Source organism: Aulonocara sp. 'chitande type north' Nkhata Bay, linkage group LG13, assembly GCF_057382095.1.
Source record: "Aulonocara sp. 'chitande type north' Nkhata Bay isolate Kocher_YH1m ecotype deep benthic linkage group LG13, A_spYH_male_GT1.1, whole genome shotgun sequence".
NCBI lineage: Eukaryota > Metazoa > Chordata > Actinopteri > Cichliformes > Cichlidae > Aulonocara > Aulonocara sp. 'chitande type north' Nkhata Bay.
Window position 1 is genome coordinate 14,827,548 of NC_141356.1, and position 17,556 is coordinate 14,845,103.

General features: G+C 40.3%; 1 protein-coding gene across 1 annotated transcript; it reads left to right on the plus strand.

Annotated features, from left to right (window-relative positions):
• The first annotated feature begins 9,180 nt into the window (after window positions 1–9,180).
• Window positions 9,181–16,311, plus strand: zc3h15 (zinc finger CCCH-type containing 15). Its single transcript, XM_086258820.1, has 11 exons — window positions 9,181–9,394; window positions 11,079–11,180; window positions 11,353–11,464; window positions 11,564–11,716; window positions 12,305–12,396; window positions 12,738–12,920; window positions 14,380–14,460; window positions 14,631–14,696; window positions 14,794–14,901; window positions 15,721–15,856; window positions 15,976–16,311. Exons 1-11 carry the CDS (start codon window positions 9,320–9,322, stop codon window positions 16,161–16,163), a joined length of 1,296 nt encoding a protein of 431 aa, XP_086114946.1. The 5' UTR covers window positions 9,181–9,319; the 3' UTR covers window positions 16,164–16,311.
• Window positions 16,312–17,556: the final 1,245 nt, after the last annotated feature.

The window sequence follows — 17,556 nt, forward strand, 5'->3', positions numbered from 1 at the left end:
CTAATATTAAAGATGACTAACAAAGGTCTGTGCCTGGAATAACAGGGAAGTAAGGAAAGTCATGATAATTGAGAAACCAACATCATGCAGCAATAGCCCTTCAACCACGTATTCCTGACCGACAAGACTTTTTTACCAGAAAGTTGATTTTTTATCATTTAAATCATTATTTTAACATTTAAAGATAAAATAACTGCACAACTGATAACTGTCTAGAGCTGCTGTATTTTAGCCTCTGATAAGCCTTCACTGATCCGTTAGTCATACTGGACTTTGGTTTTCATATCTCACCTATCTCTGAAATAACATGCTTCCTCAATCAATTTTGGGGTGTCTAACTTTCAAATTTCATTTGAAATCAAAAAATAGTTTGTGGTACTGCTTAGATAAGAGTGGTTTGGACATGTGAGGACCTCTAATCTATCCAACCTTACACTGTGGAAAATTCAGAGCTAGCTTTGATATATGTCCTGTGTGCTGCGGTTAGATGGCTGTTCAGCAGGTTTTTCCCTTTAATTTTCACCTCATCGGGGAGCTTGGACAGAAAACGTCTCTTATCACCTGTTTTAATGCAACATGTGAAGTTAGACTAAAAGAGAAACTTGCCATCCAGCAGCATGAAAGTGGCACGCACACACACACACACACCTGAATGCTCACACAGGTACTAACATAACCTCACAAAGAAACAGATACATGCATTCCCACATCCATTACACAGAGAGTCAATAAAGAAGCACACACAGGCCAGGGGGGAGGGCTGGGGAGACACAGAACTGAAACACATGCACTCATGCAGTGCACCACTGGGGGTTTGATCGCCTCTCTATGTCAAATCAGTGCATTCCTTATTAAAGGTCCTTTTCTTCTCTCCCCTCTTCTTTTCTCCATCCCCTTTTTTCCTCTCCTTTTCCCTCCTGTCTTTGCATCCTCTTCCTCCCCCCTTCCCTCTCCCTCTTTCCCTTTCCATTCCTCTCTTCCCTCCCTCCCACTCCTCTGTCAGAGAGCAGATCTGCCTGAATAATTTCTTCCCCCTGGACCAGCTCTGCTCTTTAATTCATGAGCCAGAGCGCAAGAGTGTGTGTATATATGTGTGTGTGTGTGAGAGAGAGAGAGAGAGACCGAGAGCGAGCGAGAGCGAGAGCGACAGTGTTTCAGTGTTTGTGCGATTGTGTCAGAGAATGTGTGTGTTTGTGTGTCAGCAAGTGAGAGAACAAAAAAGAGAGCTAGTGACAGAAAGTGTGACACCGGCTGTGTGTGTGAGCAAGTTTCTTTTTCTTTTTTCATTTGAAATTTCACAAAATGTAATTGTGGTGTTTTGTGGTTCCCGTATCTTCATTTGTGTGCATTTGCATGGCGACAGCACGTGCACCAATAGCCATGCATATGTGCATGTGGGTGTGCATGCATATGTGTGCAGTGATCTTCTTCAACCGCTGAAAGTCTATTTTTAACTTCAGGATGAAGCTGGCTCAGAGTCATTTAGGACCGACTCCTTTGAATGAATCGCTTGCTTCCATTCAACATTAAGCTCCTTCCACTTCTTCCCAGATAAATCATTTACTTCTTTGCCACTCTCAGAAATTAATCTTTTAGCTCTTTCCGAACACTTCCAAATTAATTATTTGGTTTATTTCAGTTGTTCTAAATTGAGCCATTTAGCTGATTGCAAATCTTAACTGAAACGCTCAGATCATTAACACGGAGTTCCTTTCAACTCTAATCAAAATAGTTGGAGTTGAGCTGCATGCTTCTCACACAAGACGTGACTGGACTCCAGAAGAGCATCGCTCCCTTTATTTATTCCAAGTTTAAACAGTTTATGCTTGTAAATTATCCTCCATGTTGTTTTAATAAAAACAAAAGAATATTAAAAAGCAGGCATGCCTGCAAGGCTTGGACAAGCTGTGACTGGCAGCAGGTGAAATGTTCATCTGTATTCTTTTATTGGCAATAACAAGAGTCTCACTCATGGAACTGAAAGTGATTTACAGGTTTCATTTCAAGCTGCAATAAATTTGTCCTTACTGTCTGAATTTCATCTGTTAATATTTCAGAAACACAGTTTATTAAGTCCTTAACTTGTAACAATTCGCCGAGCGAACGTGACACGACTATAATAGTGCTGAGCTTTACTGCCAGCAATCATCTGCTGGTAGGTGGAAAATATATATATATATCTTTTTTTTTTTGCCAAGTGGCAGATATCTAATTTTGGAATGAAAGTCTTCATTTTTTATTTGAAGTCTAATTATCTCTGGGAGTTTGTAATCTCTGAACATTCTGCTATAATAATCTGAGTTTTTATTGTGTGACTTCTTCTCTTGATTTTTCATATTCTTTACTAAACAGTTGCTGAGTTTTAAGCATTAACTTTATAGAAAGACATTTGGTTATCTGTTAAATAGGTTTAATCTTTGAGATGATGTACAGTATTGAGTGGTAACTGATTAAAATTAATTCCACATTATCCATTCACATGTGTGAAACATTTTGTAGTATCTTTACACCCCGTTCATTTTCAGTGCATGTCAGTGTTTTTTTTATTATTTAATCCCCATAAGGTGAATTGCGTCCAACAGAGTTTGCCCTGTTGTGGGTGTTAAATTTCCATTTCTTCCAAGTCATATCTCACCCCCGTTTTGGCTAAACATTTGGTGGGAGATGAGAAAAAGGGCTAATATCTGCGCTTGTATTACTTTTAAAAATGACGGCAAAATGAAATTATTTAAATTTCACTTGAAACTGTCTTTTTTTAAGGGATTAACAAATTTTTTTAACATAGATCTTCCTGCAGTGATGGAACCAAATGCAGTCTTGAAAGCGAGTGCAAATGATTCTTGCAGGTGCCCTAAGTTTTGATGGTTATGTATGAACTTCCTGTACAGAGGCAGTGCTGAAACAAACCTTGTTACTACACCCTCTGAAGCATTATTATTATGTCATCATTCTAATAATGTATGTAATGTGTGACCAGTAAGTGGTAATGTTATCCAGAAGGATTTAAACCTCAAATGCAGAACACTGAAAAAGGTCAGTAGTTTTAATGAGCAATTCTCTGAGCAACAAGAGCGGGGAATACTTGCAGGTAAACAGTGAAACAGATTAGGTAAGTAATCTTTCTGGTAAGCTGATCATTCACAAGCTGCAGGGGACTTGGACAAGTTTCTAAATAAGCAGGTAAGTATACTTTAGGCAGGGGGCAAACACTGTTACTGCAGTTTTCCTCTCTTTCCTCAGGCTAAGGTTTCCAATATTTGAGTCCTCAGAGTAGAGATGTTACAGCAGCAAGGGCAGTGAGAGCGGGTGAGGCACACTCTCCAGGTGGGCAGACAAGTACAAGGTCCATGAGGATACAAACAAGCAGGTAAGCGCCATGCTAACGTATGCATAGGTTAAAAATCTGGCAACAGGTGGTGGTGGAAGCCAGCTTTAAACACTGGTGCGCCTGCCCTGGGTTTCCTGACACCATGCTCAGCACTGAAACAGACTGGTTAACTCACAACATTGCCTCCAGTCACATGGATAGGAGAGAGAAAGAGAAACAGACAGGCGCCACACCTGGAAGACTGTGACAGTAAGACTGTATGTGTCCCTATTTTTTTTTATCATGTGTAATTGAGGCTAATGTAGCATTTACTTAAAGACTTACAAAGACATCAAATTAAGTTTGAGGATAAAGTTTAAACTTCTAAAGTTAAACCTTTTCTTGAGATATTTCTCAGGCGGTGGAGTTCAAGCTCAGCTCCAAAACCTAAACACTATCATTTTCATTTTGTGAGCACTTTAAAAGACTTCTTATCTGATTTTTTTTCTGTTTTTTACTGATAATGTGCTACGGTTTAAAGCCATGAACACTACTCTGTCTAATCCTTTGACTTTCCCCACCAATGTTCTCACTCATTCATTCATGTTTCCAGTTATCAGGCAGTAAACCCCCACCTTCCAATCTTCCCTGAAACGACTGAGTGCGGTTCAATTCAATATTTATTGTCCCCTGAGATGAATATGGTTTGCAGATGGAGTTAACAATAAAATAATGAAATAGGAATACACAATAAAAAGGCACAGAAGGAATGCAATAAAATGTAGGAATGAGTAAAATCACAAAAACAACCAACAGTTTTATGCCACACAGGCAAGCATGAGATGATAAAACCCTGCAGGGAGTCAATAGCCGAAATGCTGAAAACCTAAAATCGGTTATCAGTGCTGCTGGTGCTTCTGCTAAAATGAATTGGTGGTAGCACTTATGACTGACAGTAATAGGTTTACAAACAACTTTATCCAATTGTGAGAAGAAGCCTGCGTATTTTTCCTGCAGTGAGTGAATAATGGGACAGCTAGTTAGAGAAAAATCCTGCTGAAAATAGTTTAACATGTTTTAAAAATAGCTACTGGTAAATATCTCAAATGTTTCGAGCCCATCTTCTTGTTTGGTGTTCTGTTTTTCCATAAATCACTCCAGATATTTCCAGTGTAGCTACACTGATATTGAAACTTAAAAGCACTACAATTGCAGTCCCACATTCTTCAGTTATCTGAAACATCAACAGTAAGCTAAACATCCTGTCTTGGTGTCAGTCCCTTGGGATTAGCGAGCAAAGCGCTCCTTTCTAGACTCTTCATTTTGCACCGACTTTCAACTCTCACACGGCGAGACAGAAATCCACCACGAGAGCAGGAATACACAGCAATCTCTCCACCGACAGTAGCCTCAAGGGACCTGAGTACAATGCATGCAGCAGACGAGTTGTGTTATCAGTAAAAGGATACGATTCTCCCCTTTTCCCAGATAAAAAAAAGCACCGTCTCTCGCTATCACTCTTGCTACTGCTATTGGTTATTACCTGAACACAGAGCATAAAGCTAAATACAACAAGTTCACATCTGTTCTCTTGGGACTGTCAGAATTGTAAGAAACCATCTTCTGAAGTAAATGTAGACAAGGCAGGTTGAGGGGAATGTGCATTACACCAAAAAGAAAAAAAAGAGAGGAACTTTAGCACTGAATAAGTCCTGGGTTGCGGGGAGCACCGCGGGATGATGGGATCTCAGCAGTGTGCAGAGAAAAAAGCCCTGAGGTGATGGGTGGTCAAGGTCTTTATGCAGCAGAACACTTTTCCCCAATCTACAGTGGAGTTACATGTTTTTGCTTTTGGAGCAGGAGGTTGCCTGGGTGGGCCTGGCTGGAGATTATCGTTCCTGCCCTTTTCTTCGCCCCTGGTGTCGTGCAGCACCTTGATGGGGAGCAGCTGACAGCCGATGACCTGCTCAGCAAGTTAGCGGTACAGACAAGGTGCTGCAGTTTGTCCTTGGAAGCAGGAGGAGGCTGAGGCAGACTGAATGCCAGGATGCTTTTGATTATTGCCTCAGAAAAATGAGACGGTTACAGGTTGCGCAGTGTCAAGTTTTCTCGGCTACCATGGGAAGAAGATCGACTGTTGTGCTTTCTTAATTAGGCCAGAGATGTTTTCTTTCCATCTGCAGGCATCTCTGGATTCAAGTGCATTCGAGTGTGTGCTTCAGTGTGTGTGTGTGTGTGTGTGTGTGTGTGTGTGTGTGTGTGTGTGTGTGTGTGTGTGTGTGTGTGCGTGTGTGTGTGTGTGTGTGTGCGTGTGTGTGTGTGTGCGCGTGACATAATGCCCTCTGCAGAGAGGATCGATGTTTGTATGAATATGAAGAGCGAGGTTATAGGGAAAATGCTCTTCTAGCAGATATAGTGATTTATTATACTCCACTCAGAGAGACAAAGACGTTCAGAGAGAAAGAAAAAAGGAGGAGCAAGAGAAAGAAACACACAGGGAAAGTTTGCTTGAGGCAATATTACCAGCCTCTGTTGTCTTAAAATCTAGCCTTCAGCCATGCAGTCAGCGGTAGTGTCAATATAGGTTATTGTATGCACACACTCGCGCACACATAGACGCACACATATTTGCAAGGTGGAAAAGCGCCATGCATGATAAGTGTGTTAGAAATAAAAAGTCTCCGCATTGCATGGAATAAAATAAAGTTGCAGCAGAGCATGCGAGCAGAGAGAAATGTCTGGTAACACATGGCTTTATAACACATTTTCAGCCAAGGATGCTGTTACTAGAGTTAATTCATTGTCTCACTCTGGGACTCATTAAAGTGCACAACTAGTACTGCCATTATAAGAGCACCCAAACTGAGTAAATGTTGTCCCTTACCCTTGAAAACCAGGACTCATTAAAAGACATGAGCGCAAATGAGAGCCCAAAAGGAGCAGGCATGTGTGACCCATTTTGGCTCTTGTCTGTGCCTCGGTTTCTTGTGCGACACATACACACATTTGCACACACACACGTTCTGAACAGTGAAGTGGCCGATGAACCGAGGCATGATGTGGATGAAGGCCACACATTTCAAATGTGCCAAACCAAATCACATTAGTAACTTAAGTGAAATCTAATTAAATCAAGTTAAATCAGCAGCTGAAGCGGTAAAACCCCTGCTGGTTAGTTCTCCACCTTGCAGCGATGACAAAGGGGTGCTTTTCTTTCTTTTCTTCTACAAATGCACCCAACTGTAGCTTTGTTCCTGCTCTTTCTCTTCTTTTTGTGCTTCCTATAATTTTCCTCACAGCAAACCACAGAGGGTTTGCAGATAGGGGCTGATCCATTACTCAGCCAGTAAAAGTCATACCAAAGTTGAAATTAATTGACTAGTGGTCTAATCAAACGGTGAAAAAAAAGAGTAAAATGCTAATAAAACAGTCTTATTTTCAGTGGCCAGATGGTGGCTCTCTAATAACCTTTTTTATCTACCGCCTATGATAGAAACACACATCTCCTTTCTGCTGATTTCTCAGTACCCGTGTAATCAAATACTCCAAAGTCATTCAACCAAACTCCAATTTAGGCATGTGGTCCTTCTCAAGTCTCCTGAGTTGAGCCACTTCTTGATCTTTTGGTTGCTGTTTGAGGCTGCAACATTAATCTGTCAAAAGAAACTGTAAAGTAAGTACTCTCTCATAGTGGCCTCATTATATCACCTCACCTTGCAGGCAGCATTTCAAATAATTTTGAAGATGTTTTTGTAATAACTAAATACTTGTAACACTGCAGATCTGTTTTCCTCATTATCCAGTTAGTTTTCCAAAACACAGAAAGTCCGTGCCCTCAAATAATTCTGGGCTCTCTAACAATATATGTCTGAATTTTGTTTACACTTGACCGTTAAATGAGTGAGGTCCTCTTTTCTTAATGTACAACTTCTTGAAGCGTCTTGCTTCAGCTGACATATATTGCAATACTGACACCAGATGGTTAAATCTTATAACTGCAATCAAATGGCTTCAAACCCGGTATCATAGTCTGCAGTATATGCACACTGAAACTTGTGAGTAGGAGCCAGATGCAGACACTCAGGTCCTGAGCCTGTTCTTGTTTCTGATGGTGAGACACGGCTGAAATGAATTGCATAAGACGAGACACAGGAAGTGAAACCAAAGGTAAAGCATGAGTAACAGTAAACTCACAAAATAAAGCAGGAGGTGAAAAGAAAACATACTGGGAAAATAAAGACTTAATACAAATTGATACAAAAGAAATGACACGAGGACCAGTGTTGGTCAAGTTACTTGAAAAAAGTAATCAGTAACTAATTACTGATTACTTCCCCAAAAAAGTAATCCCGTTACTTTACTGATTACATATTCTAAAAAGTAATTAATTACTTAGTTACTTTTTAAAAACACGATTTACAACCTGAATAGGTGATAAAGCAATAGATCTTTTAGCCCAATTTTACTTTTTCTGCATAATCCATCATACAAAATGTAATCAAATGGAAAAGTCTCTTTTTAAAACTTGTTTTATTAGTTTTAATCTTTTAACTTTATGCATCAACCAAAAATTTAATTATATGCAACATTCTCTGACTGGAAGAAATTTGTTTAACATTTAAACTTATTTTCTGCACATTCCAGCACATAAAATATACATTTTTGTGTGTTTACACTCACTCTTTCAAATAGATGCAAGTAAAACACAGCAGAAAATAAATAACATCAAAGACTAGCGGTCCTGTTGCTCTATTTTCACCTGTAAAGCAGGAGTGGGGTAGGCGGAGGTTTACCCTGGTGCAGGTGTGCCGCAGCGGTCAGTTGAAGAATCCGCGAGTTTCTCTGTGAGTTTCCCATTACGTGGTAGCGCACTCCCGGTGCTTGCTTGGAAGTTTAGGGGGGGGGGGGGTTCGCTGTAAAAAGAAGTTTTCTTCCCACGCACAACGTACACTAATGCTTTTGTCACTTTTTATGGAATCAAACTCAAAGTAAGGTCAGTACTTCCAAGCTTTAAATGCTGCACGCTCATACTCTCTCCTGCACTCGATATATGATCCACTGTTGATCTGCACACAGCTGTTGTCACGAACGGCGCACTCGCTTACATCACTGTCATGAGACATTCTCGCAAAAAAAATCATGGTTTTAGTAACGCAGTAACGCAGCGTTCCTACGGGAAAGTAACGGTAATCTAATTACCGTTTTTGTAATAGTAATCCCTTACTTTACTCATTACCTGAAAAAAGCAATCAGATTACAGTAACCATCTCTGCTGAGGACAAGCAACTAGTTTGTGAACACTCTGGGAACTTTGCTCTGGATGGTTCACCCCAGGTATTTAAACTCTACCTTCACTGCATCTGCTCTCTGCAGCTTCACTGTTACACCTGTCTTCCTGTCATCCACACACATCTTTTACAGACTTTCATTCCTCTTCTCTCCAAAGCATACCTCCCCCTCTCCAGACTCTTCAGCCTGCTACCTTATATCACTATAGATCACAGTGTTGTCTGCAAACATTGCAGTCCATGGACACTCGTGCCTGACCGCAACTGTAAACCTGTCCATCATCACTGCAAACAAGAATGGGCTCAGAGCTGATCCCTAAATTAATCCTACCCGCACCTTAAATACATCTTACCATCTCACCATGTCTTCATACATGTCCTGCACCACCACTGTAAGAAGAAGAAGAAGAAGAGGAAGAAGAGCCTTATGTTTGACACCCCTGAACTAGACGTGTTTTGCAATTTCCTTAGGGATTACATAATTTCCTTAGGGATTAATAAAGTATTCTGAGTCTGATTTTTCTACAGACTACAGTACCCATCCTGCCTCTCGGGGTGCGTGTTGACGTCACAGAACATCAACAACTCACATGTGGCCTAGAAGGCGCTGTTGCGGTGCTAGCAACAAGCGGGTAATGTGGAGCTGACTCCCCTGCAAAATCACCATATTAATAAAGATATTGAACAGCTTCACGCATTTTGAGAGAGCTGTACCTGAGCCGGCATGCCTCCGAAGAAACCCGCCCAGCCCGGGGGAAATAAAAAAACTCAGGAGAAGAAAAAGGAAAAGATTATTGAGGTAAAAGTTACACGAGTTAGCGTGTCGTTGATTAACCCTAGCTGATAAGCTAGCATACGGCTAACCCAGGCTATCGCAAGTGCTGACAGGTGAATCGTAAAGTTGTTCTGGCCTCTGGGCAGTTGTCAGTGCCTTCTAATTGTTCGGTCCATATTTCCATAGTTAGTAGTATTCTACTAAAGGCCCCTTCGGGTATAGTTAAACCTAAAGCTAGCTGACTCTCGACGAAGGCATGCAGCTAACCGATAAAGCTAAGCTGCTATCAGGGCCGTCCCGCCGCATGAGCAAGTGTCCACAGTTATTGCTTTAAGGTTAATATCCCCTGTTGAAGACGCATGTAAGAATTACAAACATTATGTTAAAGCTTATGTAGTGTTTTATGAGGTTTTATTCATGGTTTTAAACACAAACGGGCACGAAGGCGCAGAGTGAAAGGCCTGTTTTCTGACCGGCCTCAGGACTGCTCAGGAAACACATTTCAGTCTGTTTCAGTGATGTAAACGGGCTAGAAATGAGTAATTTCAAGCTCAATTTGTGTGTATTTAGTTTTTTACTGAAACAACACTTAATGTTATCAGCGTCTTCCGGTCGCTTACATGTTTTCTGTTGTGGTTAAGTTTAGCAGCGGGAATTTCAAGTAAATTTTGAAAGGGGCGCAGTTTGTGCTCGAAGTTTTTAACATGCAACTTCATAATTCAGTTTCCTTAACACCAGACAAGCAACTCTTGCTTTCAGTTGCAAAGTTTTTAATTTTACAACAGAAAATGGTGTTGAGCCAGGCTGTAGGTGTGACTTTTGTTGTTGGTAAAATAACTATTTAAACACATAGATGAGCCACATATTGCACTCTTGGTTCAATACCACCTGTTAAAATCAAAGCCTACTGTTATGGTGGATGATAAATTGGGCCTGTGGGTTTTTAATAAAGAATGAACGTGAACTAAATAAAGATGAAACTTGGGATGAGTGCTGCAGGCAAGGTAGTGCCTAAATAAAACATTTAGACAGAGCGATACAGTGCCGCAGAAGGCCAACCATAGCCTTCAGTTCTAATCGCTGTGAAAATTACCCTGAGTAATGATGTTTAGTGAGCTAATTTTTTATCATAGCTGTATGTCAGATTTTGAACAAGTGTGTCAGTATTTGTTGAATTAGACATGCATTTATGATCTGTTCCTTGTCGATAGTCTAACTTTTCACAGACTTGGTCTGCTGAGACAAATTTTGGTTTCTCTGAAATCCCTGACCACTGGCCTCATGTTGCTGTTAGTCAAACGAAAGAGAACAGATGCATCAGCATTATTTTAAAGGATCTATGCAATAAAAGCAAACTTGGAGGTTATGCTTTGCATAATGAGCCTAACAAGACTGAACCAAGACTACAATCTCGGTTTTGGTTGTGTGATAATTTTTGCTGTGATATGTGCAAAAGAAAATCAATTCACTCATTCTTTAAGCGATCTTAAAACTTTAGAGTTTTCACCTGACTAGCACACTTCAACTAGGTATGGATGGAAAAGTGAACCATGGCCTGATATTGCAGATGTGTCAAGTGGATTTCACTGTACTCCTTGTTGTTGTGATGTAACACTCACTCAGGCTTTGTGTTTGGAATTGTATTATAAAAGTGACAATTAATAAAGATTTGTTTGGGCTCTTGTGTTTGTTTGTTTGTTTTTTGTAGGATAAGACATTTGGCTTAAAGAACAAAAAAGGGGCCAAGCAGCAGAAGTACATCAAGAATGTTACTCAGCAAGTCAAATATGGACAACAAAGTGCCAGACAGGTTGGCGAACTGTTCTTGCCTTCTGTATTTCTTTCTGCCTTCATCCTTGTGTATCTTCTTAATCCTTAAGCCAAACATTCTTCTCTTACTTTTGCTCACTCTACTTGCTGTCTTCCTTAAATCTTTTGTAAGTAAGATAATCTTTAAATGTGGCTGAATTTGTCGTGTTTAGATTGCCCAGGCTGAGGCAGAAAAGACCATCAAGAAGAATGATAAGAAGAAAGAGCTGGATGAACTCAATGAGCTTTTTAAACCCGTAGTTGTTGCTCAGAAAGTCAGCAAAGGTAACACACAGCATGTGACACACAGGAGATGAATCATTTGATGTGTTAAATTTGATAAAAAAAGATGATTGATCTTTTTTCTCTCTTTATTTCCTGCAGGTGTTGATCCAAAATCAGTGTTGTGTGCGTTCTTTAAGCAGGGTCAGTGTACTAAAGGAGACAAGTGCAAGTTCAGCCATGATCTATCCATGGAGAGGAAATGTGAAAAGAGAAGCGTCTATGTAGACGAAAGAGATGAAGACCTGGAGAAAGGTTGGTAGACATCACAGTTAACCTGTACATATTGAAAGGGGGGTTATTGCTGCATGATATCAACATCTGCATCATGATTTCTCTTAGCAAATCTGTTTATCATTTTATATTATCCAGATAAATTAAGAAGACAACCATCTGCTAAATATGTAAACAGCTTGATTTGATATTTAGTTATGATTACATGGGTCTTAAGCCTACTTTATGGCAGCTTTGTTTATTTTTCCTGAATAAAATAGTCAATATTTTCCCCTGTAATGCAAATAAACCTCATTCTGAGTTTATTTCAACTACTGATATCTGGACTTAAAATTCAATGATGAACACTTCATTAAATTAACCAGGCCTTTGCCTTATCTCCTTTATTGACTTTACCTGGACGGGTGGTCCATCATGCCTACCATGTTTGTTTGTTTTTCCTTTGAAAATTAACTGAAAGTTCTGCTACGTCTTACTATCTTAGAGCCCCATCCTTGTACAAAAAAGGCCAATGTGAGCTATTTTTATGAGCTACAGGAGAGGGTGTTGGGCATTTTAGTGATTTGAATTCATACCCCATGCTGAAAGACTGTGATGTGCTGCTTTCAGACACTATGGAGAACTGGGATGAGAAGAAACTAGAGGAAGTCGTCAACAAAAAACACGGAGAAGCTGAGAAGAAGAAAGCCAAAACACAAATCGTAAGTCTGTTAATTAGTGAATGAAGACAAGGAGCTAGATATTTGCTGGTCGTCTGTGTTTTCATCAGGTGGTTTAATGAGAGTGTGGGAAACGGACTTGTTTGTGTGGTAAGGTGAAATGCAGGGAGTTCAGGATGTTTGCTGGATAAAGAAGAAGCAGAGAAAACCAAATCTAGGGAAAAAAATGTGCTTTTTTCCTCTCAGTTTGTTCCCAAGAGTCTTTTGGCTCTAAACAAAATTCCTCAAAGACAGTCCATCTAACAGTTCAGTCAACTAATACCAATAATAATACACGATTTTGTCTGCTTTACTGTTGCTAACTCACACTTGTTTGTCTGCAGGTGTGTAAGTACTTCTTGGAGGCCATAGAAAACAATAAGTACGGCTGGTTCTGGGTGTGTCCCGCAGGGGGCGACAATTGTATGTACCGGCATGCTCTGCCTCCCGGTTTTGTACTGAAAAAAGACAAGAAGAAGGAGGAGACAGAGGAAGAGATCTCGTTGGAGGAACTTATAGAGAGTGAGGTAAGGATAACTACAACAGCGCGCTTTAGGGAACCTTTGAGGTGAGTAACAGCAGCACAGAGTTCAACTATTGAATGAGATGGACTGGAAGGTGTAAAAGTGAGGCTGCTGTCTTGGGTATTGCTGATATGCAAACCGTTTTTACCATAGACAACTTTGCACTTTTCTCCTTTAACTTCAAAAGGCTGGCTCAGCCTGGTGTGGAGGTTCACGTACCAAACCAAACAGAAGCTGTGAAACCTTTATGTGGGTGCTGAATGATTAAATGCCTCAACTAATGCTCCAAGTAGGCAGGTCAATAGGAGAGCGGTAGTCCCAGGGTCCACTGGTCAGTTGTTGCTCGATATGGTCCCATTAGACCAAATTGTCATTGGTTATACAATTACTAGTGTTACTTACAATATAAGAAACAAATCGTCTGGGATTGAGCCATTGTATTTTTTGCAGCTAGAGCAGGGGTGGGCAATCTCAGTCCACGAGGGCCGGTGTCCCTGCAGGTTTTAGATGTGTCCTCAAACCAACACAGCTGATTTAAATGGCTAAATTAGCTCCTCAACATGTCTTGAAGTTCTCCAGAGGCCTGGTAACGAACTACTCATGTGATTCAGGTGTGTCGACCCAAGGTGAGATCTAAAACCTGCAGGGACACCGGCCCTCGTGGACTGAGATTGCCCACCCCTGAGCTAGAGGAACAGACTGGAACCACTTTGATCCAGACTGATTGACACCATGTTGAAGAAGTCACTGCATTTTGTTAAAACTTTATAGCAGTTTCTGTTGAAATCATGTTGGACAGTTTAACTATTAAAAAAATGCCATCTGAAACAGAAAGCTAAGTTGTCTGTGTTTAGAGCTTCTGCAAACATTCACGTCTCCAGCTTAAAGCTTTACGTGTGAATGTTATCACTACTGGTGTTTCTGTAATGGCACACACATCACAACCAATAGCAGCAGCCTCACCTAGTCCAAGCTGAGTGCAAACATGTATCTGAATCGGTTATGATTTCTTAAGAAAAGTACGTTTCAAATAGTTTAGTCCAGACAGATGAGATTACGTATCATTGCAGACATCTAGACATTTAGTGACAGCAGTGCTAATAAATGTGAGCAAACTATGTGACCTCTGCAGGGTAGTGGAACGATGTTTAAACATGAATACAAAACTGCTTAATATAAATTGGTGTCGCGGTCAGTGCTGCTGTTTTGGATTATTTTTGAATGTGTTACTTAGGATGTTTGCTAACAATTCAACATATGTAATTATGAAAGTAAACTATTTCTACTCAGTATTGAAAAACAGCAAAACTTGCTGTTAAGAGAGCACATAAGCTAAGACTGAGATATTATAATTGAATGCTAAGAAATGTCTCTGTCTTCAGATGTTGTGGCCTCATGCTGTTACCTCAAATTAATTAATTTAAGTGCGGAAACTGAGATTTCTTTCTTTGTCTCTCTCCAGCGTGCAGCTCTGGGTCCAAATGTCACTCGGATAACTCTGGAGACTTTCCTGGCTTGGAAGAAAAGGAAAAGGCAGGAGAAGGTTGGACACATTCAAACACTGTAGTAGCATCAGGTTGTCAGAGCCAAGTCCCCACTTTTTCCCTGATATTATTAAAGACTTGATTCCTCGGGGGGTTTTCAATGACTGAAATCATTAAAGCTTTTTCAAATATTTTTGTCAAGATATACTTGATGCTTTTGTTTTATCAGGTGGACAAAGCAAGGGAGGAAATGGAGAAGAAGAAGGCTGACTTTAAGGCTGGCAAATCTCTGGTGGTGAGTGCAGTGGTTGTGAAATTTCACCTTGGCAGTGGTGCCGAAGCAAAAATGTCCAAACGCAATTTGTATTATTATCTGTATTAATTATCTGCAGGTGAGCGGCCGTGAGGTGTTCGAATTCCGCCCAGAGCTGGTTGATGATGACGATGATGAAGCTGACGACACTAGATATGCCGACGAAGAAGAAGAGGAGGAGGAAGAGGTAATTGTGAAATTTCCAGCAATTGCATAATGCAATAAACTCACAGATTTGGTTGGAGGCAGTTTGAAAGAAGCTCTGTGTTTTAGAATAGACAAAAACCTCCCACAGTCTTGTTTTTCTGTAGTCTGTGTGTGAGTTTATATTGATTTCAGCTCTGTGGCTCTCACACTTGAAATGAGATGTCCCCGCACAATAACCTGTGTTTGGTGTCTAATATAGTTTGCGTTGTTGGTATGAAATATAAATGTTTTGATGTTGGCATGCAGTGTGTTGGTGTTACCACTTCAAGCGATTTATTTTAGTTTCTCTGTGAGGTCAGTGTAGTCAGGCAGATATGTTAAGGTACTGATTTATACTGGAGAACAAGCATTCAAATATGAAGCCAGTATTTCAGTATTTTATAGCTGGTGAAAAAAGACTTATAGGTGAATAAATATTAATATTACTGATAGTATTAATGATAGTTGAACCTTCTTACCAGTGATTGGTTGAGCCATGCACATCTGTACCACATATCGAGACAATGTCAGTGTTTTCTTTAGTTAAATCCACACATGCAAGTCTCCCAAAATTCCCTTTTTGACAGTTGTCTTATTGTTGCTTTTCCAATGTAGTCACAATGGTTTATGCTTCCTAGCTAGACTAGTATTCAGATATTTTCTAATTTTATGGAAAAGGAAAAATGTATACATCAAAGATAAGAATTTTAATATTACTTTTTTTTCTTGCAATTTTATTTGGACACTAGAGTTTTTTAAAATTCACATTTCCAGCCCTTCCACGTTTTTTCTTTTCTTTCTTTCTTCTTTTAAATTTCAGATTGATACTACAGACATCCAGGACATAGACTTATCTCGCTTTGTTCCACAAGAGGTCGACAACACAGGTATTACTGTAGCATCCATGGACCGGTTCACCTCTAGGAATAAGACAGAGACGACGGAATCAGACGACGGTGAGAGAAAAAACACACTGGTCAAAGTTTATCCCTTTTTTGTAAGAGAACAAACACAGTACTTCTGATGAACAAACGTCAGCTGTGTGAGTAGCATTTTTTTCCCCTCCTGCTTGCAGAGGAACAGCTGAACGGAGCTTGTGGTGGCGCCGAGGCCAACGGGCTTTCAGAGGAAGAGGGCGGAGGGGAGGATGGAGGAGGGGAGGATGAAGAGGAAGAGGAAGTACCGGTAGATGAAAACCTGTTCACGGGAGAAGATCTGGAGGAGCTCGATGAAGAACTCAACACACTGGCGCTGGAAGACTGATGAGGAGGGAGCAGGAGGTAGAAGTCAGATGGACTAAGTGGCAAAGGGATGGACTGATGGATGCATGGAGCTAAACATCAAAGAGACCAGACGTTTGAATGATTTTAAGTTTCAGAGACTCCAGTAATAAAGCCTGATTATATCTTGACATCACTGCCTGTCTCTGCCCTCTGTTTTCACCGTACATCATTCTGTCCTCTGGGTGTCCAAATTTCCACGGCAGGGCCAACTCCACGCATCTCTGCTGAGGAGAACTTTGCTGTGGTTGCACACTTTTTGTTGCTTTACAAACTTGATGGCTTACACTGACATTTGGTAAATTAGGCTTCAAGTGTTTCTCTACTTGATCAGTAAAATATTGAATATATTGATTTAAGGGAAGTGTATCAGATTTAAAATTAAAGAGCTATACCTGTTAGACTGTATTATTAAACCAGACTTCAGTGGCGAAGAAGTTATACAAGTGGAAGGTGAACACAACTCACCTGCTCTCATGCCAAAAAGCTTTAGTTAGGAGATGCACTTTTGTGATTAAAGTAGATTCAAGATTTCAAGATTGTTTTCCCTTCAACAGATCCACTATTTCATTTAGCTGAGGTCACAGCTCTGCTGAAAAAATCTCTTATTTTTAGTAAAAAAAATGTTTGAAGGAAAGGTCCAAACTGAGCTTCTTAAATGTCAGCTCCCTGATCTGAGACCAGATTTGTTCCCAGTGCCAGCCTGGTATTGTAAATAATGTTCTCATGAGTTGCCTAAAAATAAAATAAAATTACTGTACATCCAGTGTCCGTCTCTTTTTGGATGCCATTGCTAAATAGCTTGATGCTGTCCCTTTTCTGTTTAACACCCATATTTCAGTGATTGTTGTCTGCTCCCCTCCTGTTGTGTACCATAAAATAAAAGCAGTGTATTTTCAGTGATTCAGGGTCAGCTTTACCTTTTTAGACCCTCTCTCTGGGCTAGGACCGGGATAACACACAACCAGCGCCAATGCTGAGAAGAAAAAAAGATTTGGAGCTCTGTAAACCAACCACCTCCACTCTCAAAGTCTGTGGCCCCAACCAGTGGTTTTAAAGTTGATTAGTAGAGTTATACTTTATGCCAAACCCACTCAGTTATTTATAATATCTATATGTTGAAATCCAAGATTGCTCTTAAGCCAGAACAGGAGACTAGATAAAGCGCTAATTAAGAAAACATGTATTTCTGAAAATGCAACCTAAGTAAAAATCCACCCAGGTTTTTAGTATCAGATATATGCACATGGGTGAATAGCCAAGTCAAACAGGGCTTCCCCCTTTAGAGCATCAGAGGGACACTGCAGGACAAAGACAAGTACAACAGAAGAAAATGAAGACCCAGTATCCAGATGGTCTCTGGGTCATCATCACAT

What these genes read in the sequence shown, in the direction of transcription:
- zc3h15 (XM_086258820.1), top strand. Translation starts at nt 9,320, where the DNA reads ATGCCTCCGAAGAAACCCGCCCAGCCCGGGGGAAATAAAAAAACTCAG. An exon ending in AAAAGGAAAAGATTATTGAG is followed by an intron (nt 9,395 to 11,078) that starts GTAAAAGTTACA and finishes TGTTTTTTGTAG; the next exon opens with GATAAGACATTTGGCTTAAA. An exon ending in GACGACGGAATCAGACGACG is followed by an intron (nt 15,857 to 15,975) that starts GTGAGAGAAAAA and finishes TCCTGCTTGCAG; the next exon opens with AGGAACAGCTGAACGGAGCT.